Here is a 27,641-nt window from a genome sequence, read left to right as displayed (position 1 = left end):
AGGGTATGGGGACAGGGTACGGGGACAGGGCACGGGGACAGGGTATGGGGACAGGGCACGGGGACAGGGCATGGGGACAGGGTATGGGGACAGGGCACGGGGACAGGGTATGGGGACAGGGCACGGGGACAGGGCATGGGGACAGGGTATGGGGACAGGGCACGGGGACAGGGACAGGGTATGGGGACAGGGCACGGGGACAGGGTACGGGGACAGGGCACGGGGACAGGGCACGGGGACAGGGCATGGGGACAGGGTATGGGGACAGGGTATGGGGACAGGGCACGGGGACAGGGTATGGGGACAGGGCACGGGGACAGGGCACGGGGACAGGGCCCTGCCATCTCCGGCAGTGGGATGAACGGGGATTGCATCAGCCCATCCCAAAAAAGCCGAATAAAGCGCTGCCTTCCACCTGGCTGCGCTGGGATGTGAGGTGGAGGCAGCAGGAATTGCTGAGCCCATCCCCTGGGAGCAGCTCTGCGTTCCAGGGCTTTGCACAGAGCGAAGCACAAACCGGCACCAGCAGCTTTAGTACTTGAAAATTTTATTTTCTCAAATGAGCACCAACACATATTGTAAATATGACAAACAATACGCCTCCCTCTAATACTGAAGAACTATATACAACGTACAAATACATGAAAAGGTGAAAACCAATTATTTGAAAACAAACAATTGCATTTATGACTGAAGCAAATGACCTGAAAGAATATGCCAAAAAAAAAAAAAATTTAAAATAAGATCAAAGAAATAAAAGTATACACAATTTGTAAACACAAGAGCATCCATAGACAGGCTGGTATTGGAAATATTGTCCTTAGTTTTGTCAGTGGGGAAAGCATTCCCATTTCCTTAGGAAGAACAAAACAAAGGATACACACAGTTGTAACGATGAGAACAGCTTATCTGTGGTTGTACCTTACACAATGCCATTCTGCTTGCATTTAAATATGTTGATTTTTTATTTATTTGTTTGTTTGTTTTTTCTGAATTCAAGATGATTTTTGTTTCCCCTCTTCCGCTTGTTCTTTTTTTCCCACCAGGATTTCTGCAGGAAATCTCTGTCTAACCTGATTGTTTCTGAGCACTGAGGCCTCTCCCGTGGTGGGAAGAGCTCCTTCCCACTGAGCTGAGCTCGGTGTCCCCTCTTCATCCCAAAAGTGCTTCACGTGGAAGCTCCTCCCCAGGCAGGGAAGCGCAGTGAAATGCATGATTCACCCACTCTCACAGGGCAGAGCAAATTCTCACTTGATCATCACGACAACAGGAGGTTTTATCTCGCAGGGTTCGCTTCGTTCGCGCACCAAACCCAGAGAATTAAAAAACCTGCGACAGTTCTTGCCCAGCTCCTTGCTCAGCAAAACCCAGTCCAGTGGTTTGTGCTGTTGGTCCGCTTTGGGATAAACAAGAGACCAAATGAAATAAAAAAAAACGAAGAAGGGGGGAGATTAAAGACAGAAAGGAGGACAAAATAAATGACCTTTACTGCCAAGAGAGGTAAACTTTTACTCTAATTTGTTATGTAGCAGCCTGGTTAAAAAAAAAAAAATAAACAGAACAACAACAACAACAACAACAAAACCTCCCCTCAAAAATAAAACCAGGATCCAAAGATTGATGGTTCAGGTTAAAATGGAGCTCAAAGCTCCGTCCTCCATCCCTGCTGCCCCCAGCAACAGCGAATCCGAGGCTGCAGCTCCTGCCCAATCCCGACTCCTGCAGCTCCAGATCTACTTCGCTCCAGCCAATACTGGTGCAAGAGAAAAATTCCAGGCCTGGATTCCACAACCCAGGACAAGTGGGAGCCCCAGTGGGATTCCTGGAGGGAGCACAAGGGGGCTCGGGGGAGGGCAGAGGGGAACTGGAGCCCTCCTGCAGCCCCTCCCAGCCCCAAACTCCCCCCCCGGGGCTGCTGGCCCCAAACTCAGCCACCAGATCGGCCAGCTGGGAGTCCCCTGCCCCGCCACATCCACAGGAAACACGGATCCACTTCAGAGGACAACGCAAATATTGATTTTTGTTTCCCTTTGAACATATTTTCCAACAAATACAGAAGGAAACAGGATCGTCATCAACAACGACAACAACAAAAAGTGCTCTCAGGGAGGGGCTCTGAGAAAACAGCACCAAATATATTATTTCTTTAAAAAAAAAATTAAATATTATTTACAAAAGTATACTTCACAACGTCTGGGGGTTATTTTTTTTTTCTTTCTGCTTTGTCTATATATTATCATCTGAATATTTCTTACAGGGGTCAGGATTTCACACCGGACAATCCACCAAAACAAAAACAATTTCAAACTTCCTCGAGTCTGAGCTTTGGGGTGGGGAAGGGGGGATGTAAACTCAAGGGTGCTCACAGCTGCCCAGACACCAGGCTGGACACCAAAAAAAGCAGGAAAACTCGCTGCTGTCCGTGTTTTCCCGAGGATGCTGCCCACGGAAAGCAGCACCACGTGCTCAGGACGCAGCTTCCATGGGCCACAGCTCCTGGGAAAAGGCCCCACCTGGCTCAGCTCAGCAGGGAAGTTCTTTGGTTATCTCTGAGTGTGTCACTCCGTCCCTGTGCTGCTGTGGGAGCCACCAGCACAGACCCCAAACTCCTGCCAGCCCCCGGGGCAATCAGCAGCCAGCTGAAGCTCCTCCTGTTCACTGGACACACACAGGAGCTGCACAAGCCCGTTTCTCCTCGTCCACCTGTGCAGGACATCACAGCCACGCTCTGGGCTCCCACCAGGGCTCAAGGCCAGGCTCTCAGCAGGACACCGAGAGGACAAAACCACTGAAAAGCAGATGAAGAGCTCGCCCTGTTCAAGCTTGGACTGGTTGTCATTAAAAGCCCGACACCCGTGACCAGTAAAAACCAGCCAGGTCTGCTGGGGCATGGTCCTTTTGTGTCCCAGATGAATGGGTAAAAGCATTTCCACCTGGCAGCTCTCCGGGGTTTCTCAGAGCAGCTCTCTGCACAGCCCTGCCTTTCCTATCGCTTTTTGATCAGCAGTCACTCCAAAGACCAACATCAAACCACGAGCCCTGCGTGCTCTTCTCAGCCTCACAGGATTTGGGATGATCCCTTACCTCTCCCAGCTCCTTTAAAGGCTCTGTGGAGACTAAAGGGCTCTTTGAAGAACAGGAATTACTTCCCACTAGTCAAAAGCCAATAAACTGTCGTGGATCGTCAATGAAAGGATGGGGAAAGGGCACCAGGTCAGTGCCAGAGCACACAGGACAGCAGGTGCTGTGGGATTTCTGATTTTTACCGCGTTTGTCACCGGCGGGAACGCGGCTGATGGAAGCAGAGACAATCCAAACCAAAAGCTGAAGCAATTTGTTACACAGCCAGGGCAGAAGGGTGAGGGCAGAAGCCACCTCTGGACAGGCTGGTCACAAACTCCATCCCCTGCAGGAGCCAACTCCACCTCATTTCCCCACGGCTCTCAAGAACAGAGCTTTGAGAAACACAACCTTTGCTTCACCAGGTTTGGGATCCAGCACAAGGATCCAACACTGAATTCCACCCTGATCCTTAAGGAGGGTCTCTATCCACATTCCCTGCCAACTGAACAGCAAGTGACTCTTCCCCAGCCCCCTGCAATCTCCCAGGGCTGGGGGCCAGTGACAACAGATTGCAGCTCCAAAGCTCCTGCTCCGTAAGGAGCCGCCACCCCCTGCACAATACTCCTTTCCTTCTGGATTAACCAAGATTTCCCCCCGTGGATTAACCTCCTGGAAAGACTTCTGCCAACAAAAAGAAAAACTCACTCGGGGAAGAGAGAAATTCAGCTCAGTAGTCCTGGGTTGTGCACCAGATAGTGGCTGGACTGCTGCAGAGCAAACTCCTCGTGGTTATTCTGGGCTAACACAGTTCCCCTCTCACACACAACGTCCCTTCCCCACCATCCACCTCGGGAAGGTGCCCAGGGATCACCACGGAGAAATTCAAATGGGATGGACTCGTCTCGTCGTCCCTTGCAGTTTTGACACCAACATCTGCCCCTCGAGGCATAGATCACTCCAGGGGTGGTGGGGAGATGTTCAATTTCTTTTTTTTTCTTCCTTCCCATTCTCCCCGTGCCTGCAAAGGGCTTCTGGGAGTGGGAAAAGGGGGAACCATTTGGGGAGGACACCTGGAAATATCCACCTGTGCAACACAACCCCAGGAACTCGGCTCCCTCCTCGCCCCATTTCTGTGCCAGGCTCCCCCACTGGAGCCTGGGATTCCAGGAGAAGGTTCTGTAACAGCATTTTCCTACTTGCACTTGTGAAAGATCAGTAAAACACCACCAGGGGTGCTCAGGGGAGGCCAGGAAATCCGGGGGTCCCCTCTGTCCCTGTTTGTCCCCATCCTCCTCTAGGCAATTTCCTCTTCCTTGCCTCGCACGTGCCTTTTTTCACCCCCGCACATTTTCTAAGCTGCAGCTCCGGCCCCCTTGTGCCTGAGGTGGTTTTCTCCTCGTCTCTGAAGGGCTCAGCAGTCAGGATTCGGTTTGTCCAGCCCTGAGGACGCCCCTCCCCACGGCCGTGCTCTGCTGGGACGTTCGGCCTCCCTACCCTGAACCAGCAAGAAAAAGGAGAGGCAGGGAATCTCTCCAGCCTCCAGGTCCTGCCCCCTCAAAGAACGAGTTCATAAACAGCAAACAAAACACAGACTGGGGGGGGAACTGGTTCTGCCTCGGGCTCAGCCAGCTCGGGCTGAAGCTCCGCCGATGGATTCGGAGAGAAAACGCAGCCGTGAGGTAATTTCTGTCCTCCCAGACAAGGAGATATCCCTCTGTCCTTTTTTTTAGACAAGCAGAGATCTCTCTATCCATTTAGACAAGTAGATATTTCTCTGTCCATTTAGACAAGGAGATGGTTTCAAGCCTTGCTTAACCGGGACTGAGAGGAGAAGCCCAGCGTCACCTCCTGATGGTTCCCCACTCCCCCACCCGTCTGCCACCTTCTCCTGCCCAAACCTTGGGGGCTTCCTCCCACAGCTGGGGAGGTGCCAGGAGAGCCCAGGTCGGGCTGGATCGAGCACTGGGCACGTGGAATGGCTGTCGGGCATTCGGTGCATTCTCTGAGCCAACGCCAGAACAGAGAGAGAAGCAGCCAGGGTCAACTCACAAACAGATACAAAGCAAAGAGACAGAGAGACAGAAATTTAGAGGCCAGTCACCAATAAAGATGGAGAAGGGTGTGAAGATGCTCCCGGGTTGCAGAGCCTCTAAATGCATGGAACCAAGCGTTCAGTCACTCTCTCACTCTTGGATATAATGTTCGGTTGGATGGCATTCTCTTACACGCTGCTAGGGCCGGGCTCTCCCCACTCAATCCCAGCCGTTATCCTTGATCATGTGAGCTAGTTCAATGATGTATTTGCCTTCTTTATACTTCTGGCTGCTTTCAAAAGCGTGTTCCTGGAATGAGAGGAGGAGGGGGAGTGAGATCGAGGGGATGTTTGGGTGAAAATCACGTCACGGAGCAGATCTGGGAGGGCTGGTGCCGGGCTGAGCCTTGCCCACAGAGAAAAAGCCAACTGCAGGTCTTCCTGCTGGCTCTCAGGAAAAGTGTGAGGGAAAAAATCCTAAATCCTGCTTCTGGAATCTGAAATCCTGCTTCTGAAATCCTGCCTCTAGAATCTTGAATTCTCCTTCTGAAATCGTAAATCCTGCCCCTAGAATCCTAAATCCAGCCTCTGGAATCTGAAATCCCGCCTCTGGAATCTTGAATTCTCCTTCTGAAATCGTAAATCCTGCCCCTAGAATCCTAAATCCAGCCTCTGGAATCTGAAATCCTGCCTCTGGAATCTGAAATCCTGCTTCTGAAATCCTGCCTCTAGAATCCTAAATCCTGCCTCTGGAATCTGAAATCCTGCTCCTGGCTGTCTTTACATGCTGGCAAGAAGGAATTGGCAGCATGGAACGTGCAGGTTTCTGTTGGCCAATGGCAACTGCTCCTAGGGCCAGGATTTAGGGATCACTGGTGGTAAAATCCAGCTCTGTCCAGGGTGGTTTGGGGATTTATTAAAGTTTGTTAGGAATGAAGTGCTTCTCTCACTGGGAATGGGATGGATTACGGTGAACTGAATGTGGAAATGGAGTCCCAGGAGAGGATCCCACCCTAAACAGATCTCTGCCTGCAGCTGTGGAACCACACAGGAAACTTTTGGGATCCCAAATATTCCTGAGCCTCTGCGTGGATTCCAACCTCCTCCACTTTTGATGCTTTCCTTTTTCTAGATTTTCACCTGACTTAGTGAAGAGTATTTCTGTCCACAGGCCATGGACACAAACTAGGATTTGTTCAGACACTGGTGAAAACGTTTAGGACAAAATGGTGTGGGCCTCCAGAAGCAGAAATTAGGATGTGACATTGGATTTTATTGGGAGGTAATTGAATTTTGGAAGAGCAAACAGATGAATTCATGTTCAACAGCATTTCCAGGGGGAAGGACACAGAATTAATGGAGCATTCTATTATTCTGATAACATCTACCAGAATAATAGAAAAAAAAAAAAAAGAAGACAGTGTGAACCACAGGACTGAAATTATCCTCATTTCTGTTAAATGTCACTGAGGGGCACCCACCAAAACCAGGTGTAAATTCTTAGTAAAAAAAAAAACCCCAAACCTACAGTAAAGCCGATTCTCCAAATGCAACACACACAAAGCAGGAGGAAAAACAGACGGTTACAGATGAAAACCTGGATTTTAGGATCCCAAAATGATCTTTCCACCCCTCCCTCAGCTGGAGCACAGCTGCCCAGGGCCACAAATACTCACATATTTCCAGCCCAGCGTGGTTTTGCAGTTTTCACAGTAAATATCTGCCACGGCGTGCAGTCCTGTTAACAACACCCGCTCCTCTGCGGGGCCACAGCCCACGTTCACTCTGGGACAAAGCACAGAGAACGCTCCCCATTAGTGCCTTTCTCCACATCGAGATGCTCCAATAAAGCTGCCAAGGATTTCACTGCGGTGTTTGAAAACACGAGCGGGAGGTTGTGAGTTTCCCAGCTGCGCCTCTCTCGGCAAGTTCCAGAGCAGAATGAAAAGGTAAAAATGGGGTTTTTAACGCAACTAAAAAAAACTTTGATGAAAGCTTTGAACAGGAGATTAATAACACTCTAGTCACTCATGCTAATTAGGCATTTGAGAAAGATTTTCCTTCTCAAATTGATAAAATGGTACTTTTTACTTTCCCAAATGGAAAATTGAGAAATGTGACTGGAATCAGCAGTTCTGCTGGAAAGACGGAGCGGCAGTGACCTCCCCAAAAACTATTTCCAGCCACTGGGAAAATCACACTTGGTTTTTATGAAGCGCATATTTAGATTTCGTCGCTCTCCACATTTATAAAACTCTGGCTCTTTGGTCCAGCTACATCCTGGGAGAGGAGAATGACTCAGCCATTAGCTGTGATGACGAAAAAAATCACCTTTTCCTTGCTGCTTATCTGAAAGCTCAACACCACTCAAACATGAATCAGGGGCTATTTCTGCCTCTTTCTCCATGCATTTTTGGGAAGTTCCCAAGTCCCAGGCAGGTGTTTTTTGAAGGGAATTATGGGGGTTTTTTCCCCCCTTTTTCAGAAGGGTTTTGTTAAATCCACCACAAGCACGCAGGGTACTCACACGGAGTTGAAGAGGTACGCTCGTCCTTGGCTGCCCTGGAAGGACTGGAAAGCAAGAAAACAAAGCTCAGTTGGCTGCTTGAGAAGAGAGAGGCGACTGTTCTCCAGCTCCAACACCTGCCCTTTTCACAGGACACACCTGGAATTCCCAGTGTGTTCACACAGGCCCAACGTGCTGCTCCAGAGTTGAGTTTTCTCCCTCACGTCCCTACGAAATCTCTTTGCACCCTTTTGGTGTCCATGAACTTCACAGCACTCCTCAGCCTCACCTGAAGGCTGCCAGAAATTGGTCAGAATCTCTTGTCAAACTGCACCTGCACGTGAATTTGCTTTCGGGAGTGGGGCTAAACCCAGCAGGAGAACCACAGAGCAGCCAAACCACCCCAGATAATGCAGGCACATCCTCTCTGCCCCACGTTTCCTCCGGATGCGAGAGCACCGCCACGGAAAGGCAGAGTTTTGGAGGGATCAGGGACATCCCAGTGTGCCATGGCTGTGGCGTCACCAAGGGCCACCTGCGGTTTTAACGCGCTTGGACAGGCACACACTGAATTCAACATTCGGTGCTTGTGAGCAAGAGCTGGGCTGTCTGTACACGGGTTACCTCGTGGACACCTCAGGGAACGTCCGCACCGAGGGGCAGGGGCTGGGGAAGTCAAAAAAGCAGCTTTTCTGGGCCAGTTAATCCTTTACTTTGCACCTCACCAGGAACCTCGGAATGCTTAGTGGCTTTCTCAAAACCTCAGCTGGTTTCGGACCAAAAACACTTATAAGGGGGGGAAAAAAGAGAAACATTGATGTTTTACCTCCAGGCTCTCTAACAAGGGTCATTTCTTTGGTTAACAACAACCTCAGGTCACATAAAACAATCTCTGGGGGGCTCCCTGCCCTCCCTGGGTTGTGCCCTCCTGCACCTGCCCAACTCCTGCCTCGCAGAAAGGCACTCAAAGCCCCGACAGCCTCCTTGGGAAGATCCCCAAAGGCAAAAGGATCCTTTCCATAGAGCACAGGCACCTCAGAGGGCAAAAACGCCCCGGGGCAGGGAGCCAGAGCCAGCAGTGCCAGCTGCCTGTGAGGTCTGCAGGGCAGCAAGGGCTCTGCCAGCCACAAAATCCCTGCCTGGCGCACAATTCCTGCCTCCTGGAGGGATAACCGCTCTTCAGAGGAATCTGAAGGCCAATATTAGTTGCCACCCAGGGCACAGAAGAGCCACTGAGGATCCGGGGAGGATGCCTGAGGCACTGGGATCTCCCTTTGATTCAGACAAAAGCAGTGCCCTGAGGAATTTTCTCGGGGAGGAATTAAATAGGACACAGGGCTCAAGCATGTTTGTGTAATTGCATTTGTTAAGAGAAGCTTCTTTTAATCCCTCTGCAGCGCTCCAGCTCTGTCATACCCCACACCAAACCAGCCCCCAGACGCGCCCTGCACCATCCCAGGGACCTGGGGGGGAAAGTGGGAACACAAAGGATGATTCCCTGGCCAGAAAGGAGGGGCCAAGGCACACCTGGCTGCAGCAAACAGGAGGGCACTGCCTGGGATCCATGGAAAGGGGTCAGGGATGAAACACAAAATCCCACAGCAACGTGTGTGCCGCCAGAGCAAAACGAAAGCAGATGAAACCTTCTCACCATCCAGGCCTTCCCAGTAAATACTTCTCTGTAAACACCAAAGTGACCGACTTTGCCAGTAACAGCAACTATGGGAGCCGAGTTTTTATGGGGACAGAAATAGGATTTTCTGTTCCTGCTGCACAAAGGTCTGTCTTTAATAAAGAACAAACCCAGCCCCATCGGCTCACTGGACATTGTTCCATTCCCAGGGACAGCAGCAGAGGTGCCTGCCTTTCCTCCCAGCTCAAACCGCTGCTTGAGGGTATCTAAGGGTGGTCGCTGGGGGAAAAAAAAAAGAAAAAAATCCCATTTTTTATCCCCTGCCCAAGCAGAAGTTTTCAACAAACCGCTGCTCAGCTTTCAGTGCTGTCTCAACAATCACCCTGCAGCCAGCAAAGGATTTGGCAAAACTTTTAAAAAGGAGGGAGAGAAGTCTGGTAACCACAAGTTCCCCGGTGCGTTTCCCTCTGCAAGGCTAAGCTGGATGTATCTTCAGAAAGGTGGCACAGGCAGCTTTTATCTGGGTGTTGTAACCTGAGCTTTTCCTGGAGATGTTCCTGCTCCTCTGGCATGCCAGAAAAACTGGCATATGCTGCAATGGGAACGACAAAATCAGACAAAACCAGGTATATTTATACACAAGCAGATGCTCTTGTGTTTGTTTTTGTTGTTCTGTTTGTTTTCTTTTAAGAGGCACGCAAAGATTTCCACAACACTCTTGATTTTCGCTGAAGTGACAGCCAGCAGCCAGACCTACTTTCTGTGCTCTGCATTTTTCTCCGTGCAGCTTTTCCTGATACACTTTCAAAGGTGCATCTCAATCCCCCTCCCACAGACACGCAGACTCTCTGAAATTACAGCTCCTGGCGTGGTTTTGCAGCTGAAAGAAATGGAAAGGATCTTTGAAAGAAATGGAAAGGATCTTTGAAAGAAATGGAAAGGATCTTTCTGTTGTTGTTTCCTACTGGAAGCCCAAGCACAGATTTTTTAAATTTTTTTTTCCCCTGCACTGCTAATGCTCAGCGTCTGGCTGGAAACACATCTGGACGTGCCAGAACACAGAACCCTCCCTCTCCCCATCCTGTCTGAGCCCTCTGAAAAAAATCCACTCGAGCTGCTGGGGTTGGAGATGCACAACAGCTCATTCCTCCTGGCACTGAGCTCAGGAACCCTCCCCACTGCTGGGTGCTCAGGGGAGAAGCACAAAGCTGCAGGGCCCAAGGAATGCTGACTGGAGTGTCCAGGTGGGAAGGCACCGGCCTGGAGTCAGCAGTTTGGAGGCTCCTCTCTCTCCTCGTCCATGTTAAGATGCTTTGGCAGCTGCTCTGGTTTGAGAAGCTCCTGCCACCCAACTTGCAGCTGCTCCTTGTGGCCCCTCAGCTGTGCTGATCCCAAATTAGAGCTGTGAAATGGCTGTTCTAAAAAAGCAGATGTTTTGCCGGGGCTGGGGTGGGTTCCAGGGAGATGGCTTTTCCCTCTTCGCCCTGCTGGCCAGATAAAGGACAGTCCCGGGGGGGCCTCGTGGTCTCAGTGTGGGGCAGACACAAGCCCTGGGCAGGGGGGAGGTCTCCACACGTGCTGGCACAGAGGCAGAAGCGCAGCTCTGGGAGCGGCTCGGGCTGCACGGAGGCACCTGGGGCTTCACAGATGCTGCTGAACCAGCCCTGCTGCAGGAGCCAGCAGGACCTGCACCCACACCCAGCTCCTCTGGGAGCCCCTGGGATGGGCCCAGCCTGCAGGACCTGCAATCCCGCTCTGCTCAGCAGCCACGACCTTGGGAGCTGTTTGGGGAAATCCGTTTGCTCTGTCCTGCTCTCGGCCCCAAGTGCTGACCCCACAGCTCTGAGCAGGGAAGGGCTCTGCCTCTCCACCTTTTCCACCTCCAGGCCTTTTTCCTGGCACATTCCCCTCTCTGCTGACTGCTGGAGACACAGGAGGGAATCCTGGCAACCCATCAGCGATGCCAGGGAAAGGCACCAACTCTGAAAACACCGTCCCTGCTGCACCTCCAGCTCCTCGTTCACAGCACAGCCCACTCAGCAGTTCCACTCTCTGAACAGATGACAGGATTAATACCCCAAGTCCTTTGTGATGCCGTTTGACAATGGGCTAAACACAAAAAGAGCTGCTGGAATCATCTGGAAAAAGAGGAAGCAGTTGCCAGGGCTGAACGGCTCCACAGCGATGCTTGCTCCCTGCAGACTGCAGCAGAGAAAACCCCCACGAACCTATATCCAGCTGGCAGCCTTTGAACAATCCAATAAAACAGAAATGAAAAGGCAAGTGGTCCCAGAGAGGTCCAAGAGGGAAAGGGAACAGCGTGTGCCCCTTTAGCTCTGCCCCTGCAGTAATTCCCACTGCAGGGATGCAAACGGAGCTGAGGGCCCAGAGCCACCCCGGAGAGCCACGGCTGTGGCACGTCGGGAGGAGCCCCACGGGCACAGGAACCAGGGTTTGCCAAAAAGGACACGTTCCCTGGGGTATCCCCACAGGGCAGGGTGGTGCAGAGAGGGAAGGGATGTTACAAACCCCCGGGCACTGAATCTGTGCCTGGGAAATCCACACAGAGAGATCCGGGATCACCGAGTCCCCACGTTTTGGGTCTGAGTTACGACGGCCACAGCACAACACTGACTGTCAGGTTTATCTGTTCCCGCTGCTGATTTAACCCTGAAACATCCAAGGATGAGATGACCTCATAAAATACAGCTTCAACAGGGAGAGGAGACCTTTGAGTAAGACAAAACGTGGTGTCAATATAACCAGACACGAGTCTGAGTACCAAGGCGTCCCCAAAGCCCAGGTTTCCTTCTGCTCACGCGCTTAATCCCAATTCCTACCTGCTGCTTTCCCACATCCCACACAAAGCTCGGCCTTCGCGGCACCTTTCAAGCCAAATTTGATTTAATTCGATTAAAAAGATGAGCCCTGGGATGTGCTTAGGGGAACCACTGCCTGTAACAGCACCAGGTGGATGATGGCTCCAGGGCAGAAGAGAACCCTGGAAAATAAAAGCTGTGACAACACCGACCATTCCAACCATCCACCTCCATCTCCCAGGGGAACCAGGGTTCAATGGCTTGGTCCCTGTGCCCACACAGACTGCAGAGAGCCCCTCGGGGTTCATTAACTGCACCCTGCTCCCCCTCACAGGAGGGCCAGGCCGTGATCAGATTAAACAGGTTCAATTTTGCTCCGATTACAGGAGACACGGAGCCACGTCAAGGGAACAGGTTCCATTATTCCACCTCGCGCACAGATGTGACCTCACCCCGCTCCAGCTGCTTTCCTGGGTTTTAATTGAGTTTTACCACGGGTCCTTAATGCTATTTAAAGTCCAAAGTCGATACGGAATTAGTGGACCAAACTCATCTCTGAAATAATTCAATTAATTCAGCGCGGCCTTTATTGCCCCGCAGTTTATGTTGCTGTGCAAAAAACCCAGGGAACAACCAGGATCTGCTGCATCCCGCGCTCAGAGCAGCTCCAGATTTTGCAGCCTGTGAGCAGGAAGGTGCCCAGGTGAAAGGCCTTTTGTCTGGTTTTATTCTGGTGGGAGAATCATTGCGATTTTTTTGTTCTGCCTCCCAGGTGTTGATCCAAACCCCAGCCCCGCTCCAACCCACAAGAATCCTTGTGCTTTGAAATCCCAGTGCTCCAGTGCCACACAACATCCTCCTGATCCCTAAAACCCTCAGGCAAATCTAAGGAATGGTTCGTTTTAAAATTCCTTTTCAATGAGGACTTTGTTTGGTCCGGTTTGGTTTGGTTTTCAAAGGGAGATTCTCTCCTCCTCTCACATTTCTGGGCGCTGGAGCCAAGAAAAATCCTCCTTTTCACAAGATTCCCAAAAAATGCCGAAGTATCATGAACCAACAGCGGACAATCCAGCATTATCCCAGGAAGATGGGAAACCAACAGGCACGTGGGGCTTGAGGAAGGGATTTAAATGGGTCAGTCCCAGTTATTTATCCATACCCAGAGGACAGGGGATTTCCCCTCAAAGGGGAAATTTTATTTTGCAGTTGCAGAAGGGAGAATTTCTGAGGCAATGCAATTAATGAAGAGCAGCACTCAGGGAAATACAAACTGCCTGAAATCGAGGGGGTGGTTTTTCCTCGAGCACTTGGATTGCTAACACAGATTAAGACACTGCTCCGCTGAGCTAAATCCCGAGCCAAACTCCATTAAAACAAATGTCAGAATTCACAAAATAGTTGTGAACTGCTCTGTCCCCTTGTCCCTCACGTGCCTGCCAGGCTGTCCTCACCCACTTCAATCACAACACTGAATTTTCCTCATGTTATCACGAGCCCTGTGCTATTCCCTCTCTCCTTCCTGAAGCCCTGGGCTCCTGGACTCTGTTCTTATTTATTTTTAAAAGAATTTCCAGCTCAACAGACTTCAAAGTGAAATTTCAAAATGCAAATGCTAAGGGCACAAACTACTGAAGGCAAATTAAGAAAAAAAAAAAAAAGGAACAACAAAAAACCCTTCAGATTTATTACTTCTATAAAACTTCCCAATATTTTGGGGCTTCTCTTGTGATTTCCACAGTCTCTGGTTGCTGCTGCTGCTGCTGTGCTTCCAAACTTGCCTTTAAGATGAAAAAAGGATGGAAATACTGCGGGGAGAAAGAGCAGATGGAGATGTTTACTTTTCAAAGCAATTACTCCAATTAATTGAGGGGGCAGAGAAAAGCAGAGCGGCTTGGGGAGGCAGAGCCCTGCTCTCTGCAGCCCAGGCAGGGAGGAGAGATGTGTGTGATGGTGAATCCCAAGGAGAGCCCTGGTTATCCCCGATCCCTGCACTTTCAGGCACCGTTTACCCCTGGAATGCACAAGGGCAATATAAGGAAAATTTTGTTATTTGCTGTGGAAAAACCACAGGAAGTGACAACGAAGCCCTTTCTCTTTAGACAGGGATGAAAAAATGCAATTTTTTGCTGTGGGTTTTATCCCCCACTTTCGAGTGCTGCTGTTTCCCTTGCAACAACCCAGTCATTTGAACCAAAAAAAAAAAAAAAAAAAGCCCTTTATTTCCACATTAATTATTGCTGCTGCATGGGTTTTGGAGATAAACACGGAGCTGGGGTGGAAGATGGAAAGTGCTAATGCAACAAGTTATTTAATTAGCAGCATAATAGTGAGTGTCCACGTATCAGTGGAGCACTGTTTGCCATTAATGCAGCCCATAATAGCAGCAATGCTGACACTGAGGGCAGACTTGCTTCTCAGCAAAAGCTGATCTGTCCAGGACAGCAACTCCCCTGTGAGGAGATCCACTGTAGGGACATGAAGTTACCAAACACCCCCTGGCTGAGAATTTCATCATTTATTAAAATTTTCATTCGTTTTTTTAAATCCATCACCTGAATTCTCAATATTTGTGTCTTGTCAAAACAAGTTTTGGTACTGAAATTTATTTTATTGCTGAGGATGTGTCCTCAGAGCTGAGCTGGAATCAGATTTTAACTCATTTTTTTTGCATGGCAATCACTGCTGAAAGGGATCACTGGAAATCTCCCAATTCCAGGTCTCCAGTCTCAGTCTCCACCTTTGTTATTGCTACTGCTCCTAACAGTTGTGTCAGGATAACAGCTCCAAAATCCCAGTGTCCCAGTGCCACACAACAACCTCCTGATCCCTAAAACCCTCAGGCAAATTTAAGGAATGGTTCGTTTTAAAATTCTTTTTCAATAAGGACATTGTTTGGTCCGGTTTGGTTTGGTTTTCAAAGGGAGATTCTCTCCTCCTCTCACATTTCTGGGCGCTGGAGCCAAGAAAAATCCTCCTTTTCACAAGATTCCCAAAAAATGCCGAAGTATCATGAACCAACAGCGGACAATCCAACATTAATGTAATGAAATTTTTCTGCATTTGAGGAGAGGAGACTCTGGGTGGAGTTTCCTTGTCCGTCCGAGCTCCAATCTCTGCCCATTGCAAGGATGAGGAAAACTGCAGAGGACAGACTCCTGCAGGGATGTGCCAGACACAACAGCCCCCCTGAAGCACAAGTGAAGCCCTCAGACAGCATTTCCTGCTCCTCTAAAACACAAATTCTCCCCAGAGATTCTTCTCCCCAAAGGCAGCAGGTGGGAAAAGCCCCCCCTGCATGGCCCCCATATTTCTGTGTGATTAAACCAGAGCTCTGTGGTGTTCCTGCGCTGCTCTCACAAGGATAAATCAGATTAAAACCACACACCTGCAAGGGAAATTCCCGGGGCAGCTCCTCCCAGGAGCAAGCCCTGGATTTCTGCTGGAATTCCCTCCTTTTCCAGCTGCAAGGGCCAACAGCTGGAACTCCCAGGAGGGCTCAGACCTCCCCAGCTCCAGTTGTTCAGGATTTGCAGCAGTCGCAGCAAAACCCCTGATGATTCAACTGTCCTTCCTCCCTGGCAGCTCCCTGGATAATAAATGGGAACAATATTTTATTTATGCCCAGGTCATCAATTCTAAGGCAGAGGAAGCAGCAGATGAAAGGAGAGCTGTTTCCTTGAACAGAGTGATGGATTAGAAAAATCCGTTTTTGCCCTGGTCCTCCTCCTTGACAGGGAATTCTAAACTCTTGTGATTTATTACCTTTTTCCTTTTTTTTTGGAACAGAATGAAATATTTTTTAAAAAAAATCACACAGCAGTTAATTGCTGTATAAACACAATTACGCAGGGAGGTACAAATTACCTTGGGCTCCTTCTATCAAACAACCATATCCTGACTAAACAAACCCACCTGAGCCTGCCTCTCTCTTCAATCCCATTACGGACAGCAGGATCTGAGGGAACGCTTGTAGGGTAAATCCCAGAGGAAGCAATTCCACAGGACAGAAGGATCTAATTTAGGTGGCTGCATTATGGAATGAGCACCACAAATCCTCATTACCCGGGCTCGGATTTCACATCCTGACGTTTCCCTGCAAAGGGCAGTCGGTTTGTTTGTTTATTCCCTCCCGAACACCGAGCTCAGGGACTCAAATAACAACCTCAGCCCCTTCTTGCCCTCCTCCCTGCAAACACCAACCTGCCAGGAAAGGGTTTTGGGGATGGATTTGGCTGGAAAAGTGGAATTAAAGCCGCATCTCCTGCTGAAAGGCTGGAGGAAAAGAGCCACTGAGCAGCTCTGATGACACATTGTTCTACCGAGCACCCAAATCCTCCCGACCTGCGTTTCATTTTAAAACTCCATGGAAGCCAAGAACGACAAGGTGCCTTCGCCCCTCACGTTCACAGCACTGAAATGGGAAGCTCAAAAAAAACCAAAACCTCTTTAATGACTTTTCCCGGAGCTGCTTTGCTGTTTATCACTTACTGCTTGAACTCTTAATACTTGCAATTAAGAGCGAGCTCTGAATAATGCCTGGAAGCGGCAAATTCATTAGGGAACAAGAGCTGGAAAGCAGGATCCCAAAAGCTACTGGACAGCTCCTAGAAATGTGCATAAAATTGATAAATCTGGTGCATGAAGAGCTCACAGCAAATAAATGAAGAGAAGATTTTTATGCAGTGCTGAGCCAGTGAGACTGATACAATTATGAAATGTGTGAGCTGAAAAGAGGCTGCTGCAGAGTCTGAGGCTGCAACAATGAGAGCAGCTCTGTTTCCAGCCCTCAGAAAGATATTAAAATGCTAAAAATGTAGGAGAGAACCGCAAAAAATTAGGTGTAACTGGAAAAAATCAGATTGCACCGTGACAGAGCTGAATCTGTTTAGTCTGTCCAGAAAAAGTGATCGAGAGCGACTTTGGTTGCTGCAGACCTTTTATAGGGGGAAGAACAGGGACTGGAGAAGTGTTTTATTAGCAAAAGAAATGAAATAATGGCCAATGATGGGAAGCACAAGTCAGACAAATCTAAATTCAAAGGCTCTGATTTTTAATAGTAAGGATGATTAACCACTGGAAAAAAAAATGACCAAAGGGAGCAGTGAATTTCCTGAATTTCCCCTCTTGAAGTCTTCAAATGGAGATTAAATGCTTTTCCTGAAAGGATTGCTGCAATCCTGGTGAAATCCACTGGCCCATGCCCCAGAGGAGGTCAGGTGTGGTGATGGGATGGCTCCTCCTGGCCTCAGGAGTTCATTGCTGTGGAGCTGGGAACTTAAATTCATATTTGGGAAGGAACAAGATCTACTTAAAATCAAGAATAAAACCTGTGTAATGAAAAGAAAGGACTTCACCCTTGAGAAAGGAATACTCATCTCACCTCGTACACTGGTTCTTCCCATGATGGAAATGCAGGATTTTCATCAGACATGTCCTGGACACTCATTAAATGCCTCTTTTTCCATTAGGTTAAAGATTACCACGTTGTAATTTTAAATTTATTGTTCTCCCTCGTGTGCATGTTACCCCCACCCAGCAAATAACTTCACATCTTCAAAGTGAACCGGACTACAAATATCAGCTGGTTCCTGAGAAGTAAAGCCCTAAAGAACATTAAACACTGCCTTTGTCCACATGAAAGAAAGGAGGAAGAAAGAAAAGCAAAGAGCCAAACCAAAAAACCCAACTGTATGTGGTGCATCCAATGCTCCCAAAGCAGCTGAGCTCATCCACAGCTCCTGTGGAAGCACCAAAGCCTCAAATCCTTTTCACATCCTCCAGATGCAACGTGGAGCAAAGTTTGCTGCTTTCAGCGAGCTGTAAATCTCACCAAGAGCTGCTGAACCACCGGGCTCGGGCTGCAGCAGCCAGGAAAGAGAGAGGCCACAAGGACTGGGAGGGAATTTTCCTGATAAAACCTCCCAAGTCCCGACTGAGAAGATCAAAAAGAGCCTCTAAGCGCTCCCTCTTTAACAACCCCTAAATGAGTAAGTCAGGCACACAGGAGTCCTCGGTTTCTCCTAAATTCTCAGCTGCTGGAGGAGCTGCAGCCTTTTGTGCTGAAGAATTTCCCATTCATGTTCAGCGAGCTTCCATGCAGACATCAAAGGGAAAACATTAAATTTCCCCGGCAAGCCTCGGGCTAACTTCAGAGGATCCATCCCTGAGTAATGTTTAGCAGTTGGATCACAGTAATTCACGGAAAAAAAAAAAAAAAAAAAAAGAAAGAAACTGCAGGACGCCCACAAGACATTCTCCACATATTTCCATAATCGGGGCCATTTCTGCTGAATTACTGCTCACATAGCACACAAAAAAAAAAAAATAAAATCAGCACCCTAGACACTCAAGTGGCATCTTTGGCCTGGATCTTTCTGCTCTTGTTCCCATCCTCTTTTAAGGGCACCAAGTACGTGTGGATCCCAACACAAAGAGCTGGAATAGCTCAGAGCAGGCAGAAATCAGCTTCACCCCTGCCAGCTTGAGAGAACTTGTTTAACTTTACCTTGTTAAATGTCTGTTCTGTTGGTTGTTCCCCTCAGGCCCCACTAGAACATGATGTAAAAGGCACATTTGTCCAGAAAAACTCCTGTGTCTCCTTCCTGGAGCCATTGCTTATGGAATATATATTTTTCTTAAAAACATTCTAAAAGCCATGGGATGTTGTGCCTGTAACAAGAAGTACCTTTCACTTATTTATTTTCTTGGCATTGAAATATGCTTTTTAAGTACAGTTGCCTGGCAGGGTGATTTTGTTTTCACATTAAAGTCAAAGAGGATTGGGACACCCTGTACTAATTTGGAGGAGCAGACAGGACCTGCTCCAAAACCTTCCAAGCAGACGGGACAAAGCAGCAGCATTTCAGGTGGGGAAAAAAGGAGGAACAAAAGACATCCAGTGACTTCCTCAAGGTCACGAAGGAATCTGTTGCAGGGCAGGGTTGAGCTCCCAAAGTCTCAGCCCACTTAAGGCACTGGAAAAAAGCAGTGAAACAAGAGTATGTACTAAATTTGGCACAGCCTTTTAAATGATGCATTGCTCCAAGGGAACAAGAACCTCCACTCATGCTAAGCCAGACACCAAAGGAACACAGAAAGGAAAACTACTCACTCCACCCAATTTATCTGATCACCTTAATATTTCCTAAGTCAATAAGGCCTTTCTTGGCCAGACAGTCCAACCTACAATTTAGATCTTGTTACAAAATCAGACCCACTAAACCACTTTCTCCCTCAGGCTGCAGGAGATAAAAGGCCAAGTAAGCAACATTTTGGTAACTGGCTTCATGTAACAGCTTTGGGTTTTCTTAAAAGCCTCAGCATCGATTGTTCTCTTGAAATAGCAATGGTTTATTGAGAAACCTTCTGCCCCTTTGAAAGCACAAGGTTTTCCTGAAGTAGAGAAGGGAGCAAAAAACTGCCCTGCCAAGGTGTGTCTGTCAAAGAGTTTTGGATACCTGGTGCTGGCAGAACACCCTGAAGCCAGAATTAAGTGAACACTGGTGCTGAAGGGCTGGGAGACTTGGGAGGTGGAGAGGAAATCAAAGTATGGACTGACACAGAACAATCCTGGGATTCAGCTCCACTTGTGTTTCATCCAACAGCTCAAGCCAGTGCTGCAACTTGTGGGCATCCAAAAGGAGCAAAAAAAAACCTCCTGGAGTGCAGAGCAGCCCAGCTCAGGGCAAAAATTTAATTTCATGGAGGCAAAATCACCAGCCCCCTGCCTGTTTTGTGGGGAATGTTTCCAAGGATGGTGCCATTTGGGCTGTTTGGATCTGAGGGGCACAGTCAGGTTCAGGATGAGCTGCAGCACAGCCTGAGGAACGCTCCTGCTCTTGCAGAATCTCCCACTCCCTTTCCCATCCTCGTTCCTCCTTTTTCCTCTGCCACGTTTTCATGTGGAAAAAAAAAAAAAAAAAGCCACCCCACAACTGCAGTGCCTGGTTCAGGGATGTGAACATAGGGCTGTGATGAAAGAACTGAAACATCTCCCCGAGGCCTTCTGCAAACCGAAGTCAAACAGATAAAAAAGCCACTATTTCAGTTTGCCTGGGAAAGCTCCTCCACATTTGGAAGCCCCTTGAGGCAGGGACTGCCCTTCTGTTCTGTCAAACAGCCACTTGTACGAGGCACGATTGCACAACTGTACTTTTATAAGGTTCCCAACTACACAAAGAATGTGTTTTTATTCGTGTTTACAACCCTGAGAAACAAAACCCTGAAACCCCAAACCCTTTGCATTCAAATTCCATGACCTGCTAGTGGCTCCAACTGTTAATTTACACCGTGGTCTGGAATGAACTTCTAGAAGGAGCAGATCCCAGAGCACACTGGAGTTGACACTTCCAAAAGTCACGCTGTGCTTCCCTCCTTCCCCTCTCCTGGCCATGCTTTAGCAGTCAGCATTCCTGGGCAGTTTCTGCCTGCCTTGGGCTAGAAACTCAAATTCCAAGCAGTTGGCAGCACTGGCATTGCCCTGCTGGAAGCTACTTAACCTGCAAGGCTGGCTGCATTGGAGCATGGACATGGAACAAGGAGGGGAAGGAAGCACCAGAGGTGAAAGCACTGGGAATGCACAGCCTTGTTTTTGCCTGGCTGGGGACCAGCAGTGTCAAGAAACAAAAGCACAGACTCTAATCTACTGTAAAAACAGCAAGGAAAACAAGCCTCTTTCCTCCGCCAGTGAAGAACCTTCTGTGTCCCAACACAAAATCCGGGGCACCAAATAAAAATCCAGGGAGTCACTGCCTCACCTCAGCTGGGCACAGGGGCCTGGAGTCACCCAGCTGGCCCAAAGGTGAAGCAATTTCACCTCCAGGGCACAGATGCTGCTACATTTACATCTCAAACCCCTTCCCAAGGGGCACAGCTCCTCTGTCCCTGGTGATCCCAGGCTGCTCCAAGAAGCTGAACTATTCAAGCTGCACACACAGAGCTCACAGCACCATTTCCACTCAGCTCATAAATCTCTGGCTATGCCTGTTTTTTCTGAACACAGATTTTATAAGCTGAATAAACTTTCCGGAACAGTTATTCCAAGGCAGCTGAGACCTGGGAGCTCGATGCCTGACCACAGCCAGGCACTGCAGGCTCCAGCAGACACTGGGGAAGTTTAGTTTACACTAAACTTTTGAACAAGCTCCTCTTACTGGCCTGCTCCTTCTGCATTAAAACACTTACTGGCTCCGAGAGCTTTTAATTTAGCTTGTCCTAACAGCCCTCAAGAGTTGGAAGGGACTCATCAGCATCACTGAGCTCGACTCCAGCACAGGATACCCCAACAATCCCACCCTGCTCCTGACAGCTTTGTCCAAATGCTCCTTGAATTCAGGCAGACTCGGGGCTGTGACCAGACCCTGGGGAGTCCCTTTCCAGTGCTCAGCCACCCTCGGGGTGAAAATCTTTTCCTGATATCCAACTAAACCTCCCCTGACTGAGCTCCAGCCATTCCCTGCCCACAAGAGTGAAGAGCTCAGCACCAACCCCTGCACTTGTGAGGATGGCGAAGACCCCAAAAAGTCCAAACAAACCCAGCAGCTCACAAACAGATCCTTTGGGTTGAGAGCCCATTTTCCAAGGGAAGAAGGCAGCTGGATGAGGCCGAGCACTTCCACAGGCACCGACGCGCGGCGCGAGGGAAGCGCCTGCTCCAGGGAGCACCTACCTTGGAAATGAGCTCATCGTGGTTGGCCAGGTGAGCCCTGCAGTGAATGCAGCTGTAGGTCCTGTGGCACGAAGGCAGATACGCCTGGAAAGTCTTGGACCTTGTCATCTTCACCATTGGAGCCACGGAGCGCTGGCTGAACTCGGGGCCGGCCCAGGAGGCGCTCCCGCAGGACGGGTCGCACGGGAAACAGCGGAACACGCAGGTAAAGGCCGTGGTTTGGCAGGGGAGGGGTGTGTGGGGCAGGCTCCACACGCTGCTGAGGCTCCACACGAAGAGATCTGGGCACGGGAAGAAGGGGATTTCGCAGGAACCTGCGGTGGGAAACAGACACGACACTCAGCTCTGCAGAGGTGACGGTCCCGGCCCGCGCGGGGATTTAGGGTTGGATTTAGGAGCAGGGGACAGGAGTGATGATGCCTGGGGATTAGATCAGGAGCACAGATATTTATTCACTTGCTGACCGCCCTCACACCTGCCTGCTGTTATCTCCACTCGCTCTTCCAGCTCTGGAAATGACTGCAGAGGTGTGAAGATGATTTCCATCATCCTGGTCTCCCAAACCCCTCTGGGAACTCCTCGGGCTCTGCCAGCCCAGGGAGAAAGTGGGGAGCCCTGCTGTCCCCTGTGTGACTCACTGCTGTGACATCCCAGAATCCACAGGAAAAATGAGAGCTGGATCTGGGTTTTCTGAGCCACCAGCTACGGGCATGAGTCACCAAACCAGTTTTCCTTTTCATTCTGCCCTACTTTCCACATGGGAAATGCAGGATTCCTTCATTACACTCTCCTTTATAACACCCTGCAAGCTCTGAAGGTAAAAGCTACTCTATAAACTGCACTCCAATATTCCAATATTTTATTTTTTTTTTTTATCTGAACATCTGACAGCAGCCAAAGCAAGGCACAGCCTCTGAAGACTACTCCTGATAGCAAGAGACAGTTCAAAACCCTATTCAGGATGGAAACACCATTTTACACTCCAACATCATCTGACAGCACCTGCAAGGCAGCTCAAGTCTGGGTCTCTTTTTTGTTGGCAGAAATGATGTTTTCAGATCCCACACCTATAAAAGTCTCACCAGCTACAAGTGCTCCTTTTGAGGATGGAAAAGCAGAAAGGAAGCAGCTCCCCTCCCTCCCAGATCCATGGCGTGCATGCATGCTCTACAAATTAATCGTGAACTCTGGCTGCTCTTCCCAGGAGGATTCTCCTTCCCATAAAACATGTGATTCTGTTCTCAGCCTGCACTTGGTGTGTCAAACACGGAACAACACCAAGTTCCCCACCAGCACCCACCCCCAAAATAAAGAAAACAAGGAATAACATCTTAGGCACAAAACCTCTGCCTCCAACACGTTCCCCAAGCCACGGGCAGGGACACCTGCCACTGTCCCAGGGTGTTCAGAGCTCTGGCCTTGGACATTTCCAGGGATGGAGCAGCCACGGCTGCTCTGGGCACCCTGCGCCTCCCCACCCTCACAGGGAAGGATCCAGTAAAACAACAGGATACCCATTTCTCTTTTTTTCATTTTTTTGGAAATATTTTTCTTCTGCTCTCCAAGAGGCAGCTCCCTCACAGTCAAATGGGAAAAAGGCATCCTGCTCATCAGGCAAACTGCTGATAAAGCGCATCTGTCGTGATCACAGCAGTCAGCACTTCCACAGCAGTGCTCATTCCTAAAGCTTTCTGCAAACACCAACTGATCAGATTGACCTTTTCCAATTAAAGTTCCAGCCACGGCTAAGCAGGACCCATCCTCACACAGGAGGGTTCATCTCCCAGCCTGAGAGGAGCTCACCCCTCTCTTGTCCAGTCCAAATGGGGATTTCTGCCAGGAATTTACCTGGCCAGTTGCTAAGGACTGGGCACTGGCTGCTCCACAGCTGCAGCTCTGGATTTCAGCAAGATTTGCCTTTGACACTCATCAGAGAAGGAAGATCAATCAGTCTTCACCTGTATCCTGCCCCAGTTCTCTGTGTGCACCAGAACTTTGACAGAACTGAGCCTTGCTTTGGTCAGCATTGTTTTCCCAACCAAGGTGAGAAGCACTGAAGGACCGCAGCCTGAATTTGTGCGAGGGCAGAAATCAGATGTAAACCAAAGCAGAATCCTCATTTTCTGCTGAGACAAAACCATCCCCAAATTCCAGGGCCCTGACTGAGCAGGTGGTGTGTTTTATCCCAGCCCTAAAGGGATCCCAGAACCTGAAATCTGTGATCCTCCAAGTGCAGGGCAGCAAGAGACCAAGTGCGCCCTTCCTGGGGCCGAATACAACCGGGTCCTGTCTGGAGACAGGTTCCCTTGGACAGAGCACCTGCAGGAAAGCACAAGGAAGGGCTGGCAACCACTTCACCTGATTCCTCAGTGAGAATCCTGACTCTGTCTAAACCTCAGACTTGATTTGGAATGAAATGGTGCAGTCCCCTCTCACCTTCACCTCAGCACGGATCAGTAAAATAATCCATCACCACTCCTACCGCTTCCATCCTGCCATGGCAAACTTTCCTCTCCTGATCAGCTGAGGGAGGCAATCCACAGGCACCCCCAGAGCCCAGCAGAGAGATAAATAAAGCCCAACCAGAATAATATCACAGCAATCCTTTAATTTGTTGTTTGCTGGCCCCTCTGTCCGGACCTGCTAAGCATCAATGCTCCAGAACAATGAATAAACCAGGAAATACTACAGCTGCATTTATCTGACAGAGCAATGAACACACACAGGAATTATCTGCTGCACACAGCTTTCTGCAAAAGCAGCTCATGAGCATTCATTTATTTGACCTCATAACACACTGAACATCAGCAAAAAAAAAAACATTTGACCTTTTAAAAGCAGACCAAAAAAAAAAAAACCACCAAAAAAATCAGGCGAGATGATATCAGAGGAACTGCAATTCCTGTTCTCAGGGCTGTGCTGAGAAGGCAAACTCCATCTCTCTGCTTCAGGCAGGGCAGAGAATAAAGATTTGTGAGCCAAGATCTTGGTGGGAAGCCTTGTTAAGAAAATGCCTTGAATAAAAACTTCAGATAAGCTCAGCTATGGCAGCTACAATTTATCAACACACCGCTTTCACACAGCCTGATCACATGTGCATTGTCTACCGAGAGCTCTGTCCTCATCGAAGTGTGGGAGAGGAGGGAAAACCTACAGGAAATGCATTCTGATACCCTACAAGCACAGCCAGCAGCTTGGCAGGATCAATTTCTGTCTCAAATATCGTTTTGGAACGTATTTAGTGGCTCCCAGCAAAGCAAAACCCAACCCCTTGGATTTTTCATGTCCTAATGACAACTACATTTGAATTAGGAGACAATTACCAGCTAACAGTGCATTTGTTCTGCTGCAGAACAAAGGCACGGGGATGAATTTGGGCTGTGCCTCTGGTTTTCAGAATGATGAGTTCATGTTCATCAGCATCACAGGCAGTGGGCAGCAGGGGAGTCATTCCACTCACTTCAGAACAGAACAAAAGGAGGTTTGTTCACTTTATCATCATGCCCAGGACTGTCAGAGAGATGAGTATCTGTCACCAGCAACATCATCCATTATTTTTCTTTTCTCATTCAAGAGAAATTTATCTCTGGGATGCACTCACTCGATTCAATGGGAGAGAAATTCGTGCCTGTTAATTAATGCACAAAAAAAAATATCAGAAAACTGGTTGAGACAAAAAAGGAAGGAATTCTAAAGAGAAAGCCTCCAACATCATTTATTGTGGGTTATCAGCGAGAGAATCAGCTGAACGTTTGGCTTGCCTGCACTGGGCGTGTTGGGCTGTCCTGCTTTTATCCTGCTGAGTTTTGGTATATCAGCTTCCTGATGGGAAAAAATCACCGCACACATTTTGCCATTTGGGCAACTTTTGGGATCAGAATCCACCCTCCACCTGTGGGTGTCCAACACCCACTTTCCACACGAAGCTGTCAGCAATTCAGGAAACACAAAACAAGGGAGGAAGTCTGTGCCAAGCACCTGCCAGACAAAGGCCACTGCGTGTATGAGTCCGTATGCCAGGGAACTAAACCATCACACACACAAGGTTAATTTGGAATAAAATCCATTTGCAATGCAGCTCAGATGCAAATGTTCCCTGTGGCAGGACAAACAACAGGTTTGTTGGGTCTGGGAGTTTGTTGTATGGATTATTCAATTCTAAAGATAAACTCCAGCCTGTGAAATTCTTATTAGAATATAGCAAATGCTACAAAAAGCCGTTTGCAGCAGCTCTGAAATAACCCAGGATTGGGTTTTTGGAATAATTTGGAAATGGATAATTTGGAAACCCAACCTTTCTCCTTTGGTGGGTCTCGTTAATACAGAAACAGTTTGAGATGTGCTGATTCCCAGTGCAGGGAAAGCACAAGAGGAATTGGTTTTGGAGAGTTTTCTGTGTCTGAGCTGTGGCAGCCTGGGTCGCTCCAGGCTCTGAGCAGGATTCCAAGAAAATTCTCAAGGTAAGTTCAGCCACTTACCAGGGTTTTCTTGACAAAAACTGCCTTAATATTCCTTAAAGCAGCTCGAAGGAGGAAGGCTGGCCTCTGCTCTGCTTCCCTATGGAACAGGAGTTATGTGTTGAGACACCTGGCTCTGCTAAAGGGGCATTTTCTACTCTGATGGTGACAAAATCTCCTGGTTTGGGGCAGTTCTGGAGATCCACAGCTCCGGGGAAGACGAACCAGATCGTCTGAGGGTGGGATGTACCTTGGGGAAGGTCTGGGAGGAAGGATGAGCATCCTGCATTTAAACAGGGAACAACACAAGGGGAAGCCAAGAAAGGAGCTGAAGCAGCAGATGGGTGAACACAATGTGCTTCACTCCTCCAGCATCGAGTTTCTGAAACGCACCAATTTCCAACCCTGGCTAAGGTGACGCTGCAAAGAGCTCAGCACCACTGACCCCTGCGTGTCCTTCTCCAACACCTCAGCTCATCCTCCAAACCCTGGAGGCAGGAAAAGAACACGAGAAAACGGTGAAAACAACCAGCAGGAACCCTCTTTTATCAGCTGCATGGACACAATTACAACACAAATAGTAATATTTAACTCTTTTTTCCTCCTCTGGGTGTCTCCCAGCAAGTGACTTCACCTCTTCAACACTGTGAGGAGGCAACTCATGGTTTGGGGAGAAAGGGAAGGGATGGAGGGAAGGGATGGATGAAGGTGATGCTGGTGGCAAAGAGCGCTCCAGACACCTGCCAGGAAACCACTAGAGGGCCTGAGGAAGAGCTGCAGCAGGAGGCAATCCCAGCCTCTCCAGCCGGCCACAGGGAATCCGGGACGGGCAGGATGCCAGCCCTGCTGCACCTGCCGTGCTCCACATTCCAGAGGCAGCCCGGCAGGAAAAACCCCCGCGTTACCCTGCTGAACAGCTCCCAGCACCAACCCCGCCGCCGCTGCCAGCCTCAGTGTGTTAATCACCTTCTAAAGCCTGGGCTTCGGTGGTTTTTCCCCCTCTCCTCTTTAAGATCATCACTCCATGTCTGTCATAATTCTTCTCGTCAAGAAAAGATGCAGCAACCCGCAACAAACCCCCCTGGGGTGTCTCTGAGGGACAGGCTGCCTCTAAAGGTCACCTGGAAAGTGCAGGAAAATGAGTTGGAACTTGAAAGGAACAAAGAGCAAATTTAAAAACTCACTTCAAGTCCGAATTTTGTTCAAGTCTGTGTAGTTTTGTCACTGTAACCCAGTAAAAACCCATTAAATTTATTAATATTAAACGGTTCTTGACATAGTTGATTTAGGTGCTGTCAATTTGGAGATTAAATCAAAATCAGGCGTTGCACTTATTTTAAAACCCGCACCAGTGCATTTTCAGGTTCCCAAATGCAAGAAGCCAAAAGGCTCCTGCATTCCAGGCAGGAACCCTTGTGTGAATTACAGCACTCAGCCAACTGGAAAGGGAAAGAACGGGTTAAA

At 49.0% G+C, this 27,641-nt stretch overlaps 1 protein-coding gene across 2 annotated transcripts in view; it reads right to left on the bottom strand.

The window, feature by feature from the left end:
* Nucleotides 1–1,212: 1,212 nt before the first annotated feature.
* YPEL2 (yippee like 2) overlaps nt 1,213–27,641 on the bottom strand; it is a 31,958-nt gene continuing 5,529 nt past the window's right edge. Inside the window, exons 2-6 of one of the 2 annotated variants that reach the window (XM_066201732.1) lie at nt 27,144–27,298; nt 21,721–22,034; nt 7,623–7,666; nt 6,772–6,880; nt 1,213–5,405 (exon numbers count right to left, since the gene is read on the bottom strand). In XM_066201732.1, the coding sequence (XP_066057829.1) occupies nt 5,316–5,405; nt 6,772–6,880; nt 7,623–7,666; nt 21,721–22,034; nt 27,144–27,195 (609 nt within the window). In that variant the 5' untranslated portion in view covers nt 27,196–27,298 and the 3' untranslated portion in view covers nt 1,213–5,315. The remainder of the gene's footprint in view (nt 5,406–6,771; nt 6,881–7,622; nt 7,667–21,720; nt 22,035–27,143; nt 27,299–27,641) is intronic. The other variant, XM_066201733.1, reaches the window with a different exon arrangement.

The sequence above is a fragment of the Chamaea fasciata genome, unplaced genomic scaffold (assembly GCF_029207755.1).
Source record: "Chamaea fasciata isolate MVZ Bird 193981 ecotype frontalis unplaced genomic scaffold, bChaFas1.0.hap1 SCAF_21, whole genome shotgun sequence".
NCBI classification, from domain to species: domain Eukaryota; kingdom Metazoa; phylum Chordata; class Aves; order Passeriformes; family Sylviidae; genus Chamaea; species Chamaea fasciata.
Note: the sequence above shows the minus strand (reverse complement) of the source record. Positions and strands in the feature narration are given on the sequence as shown.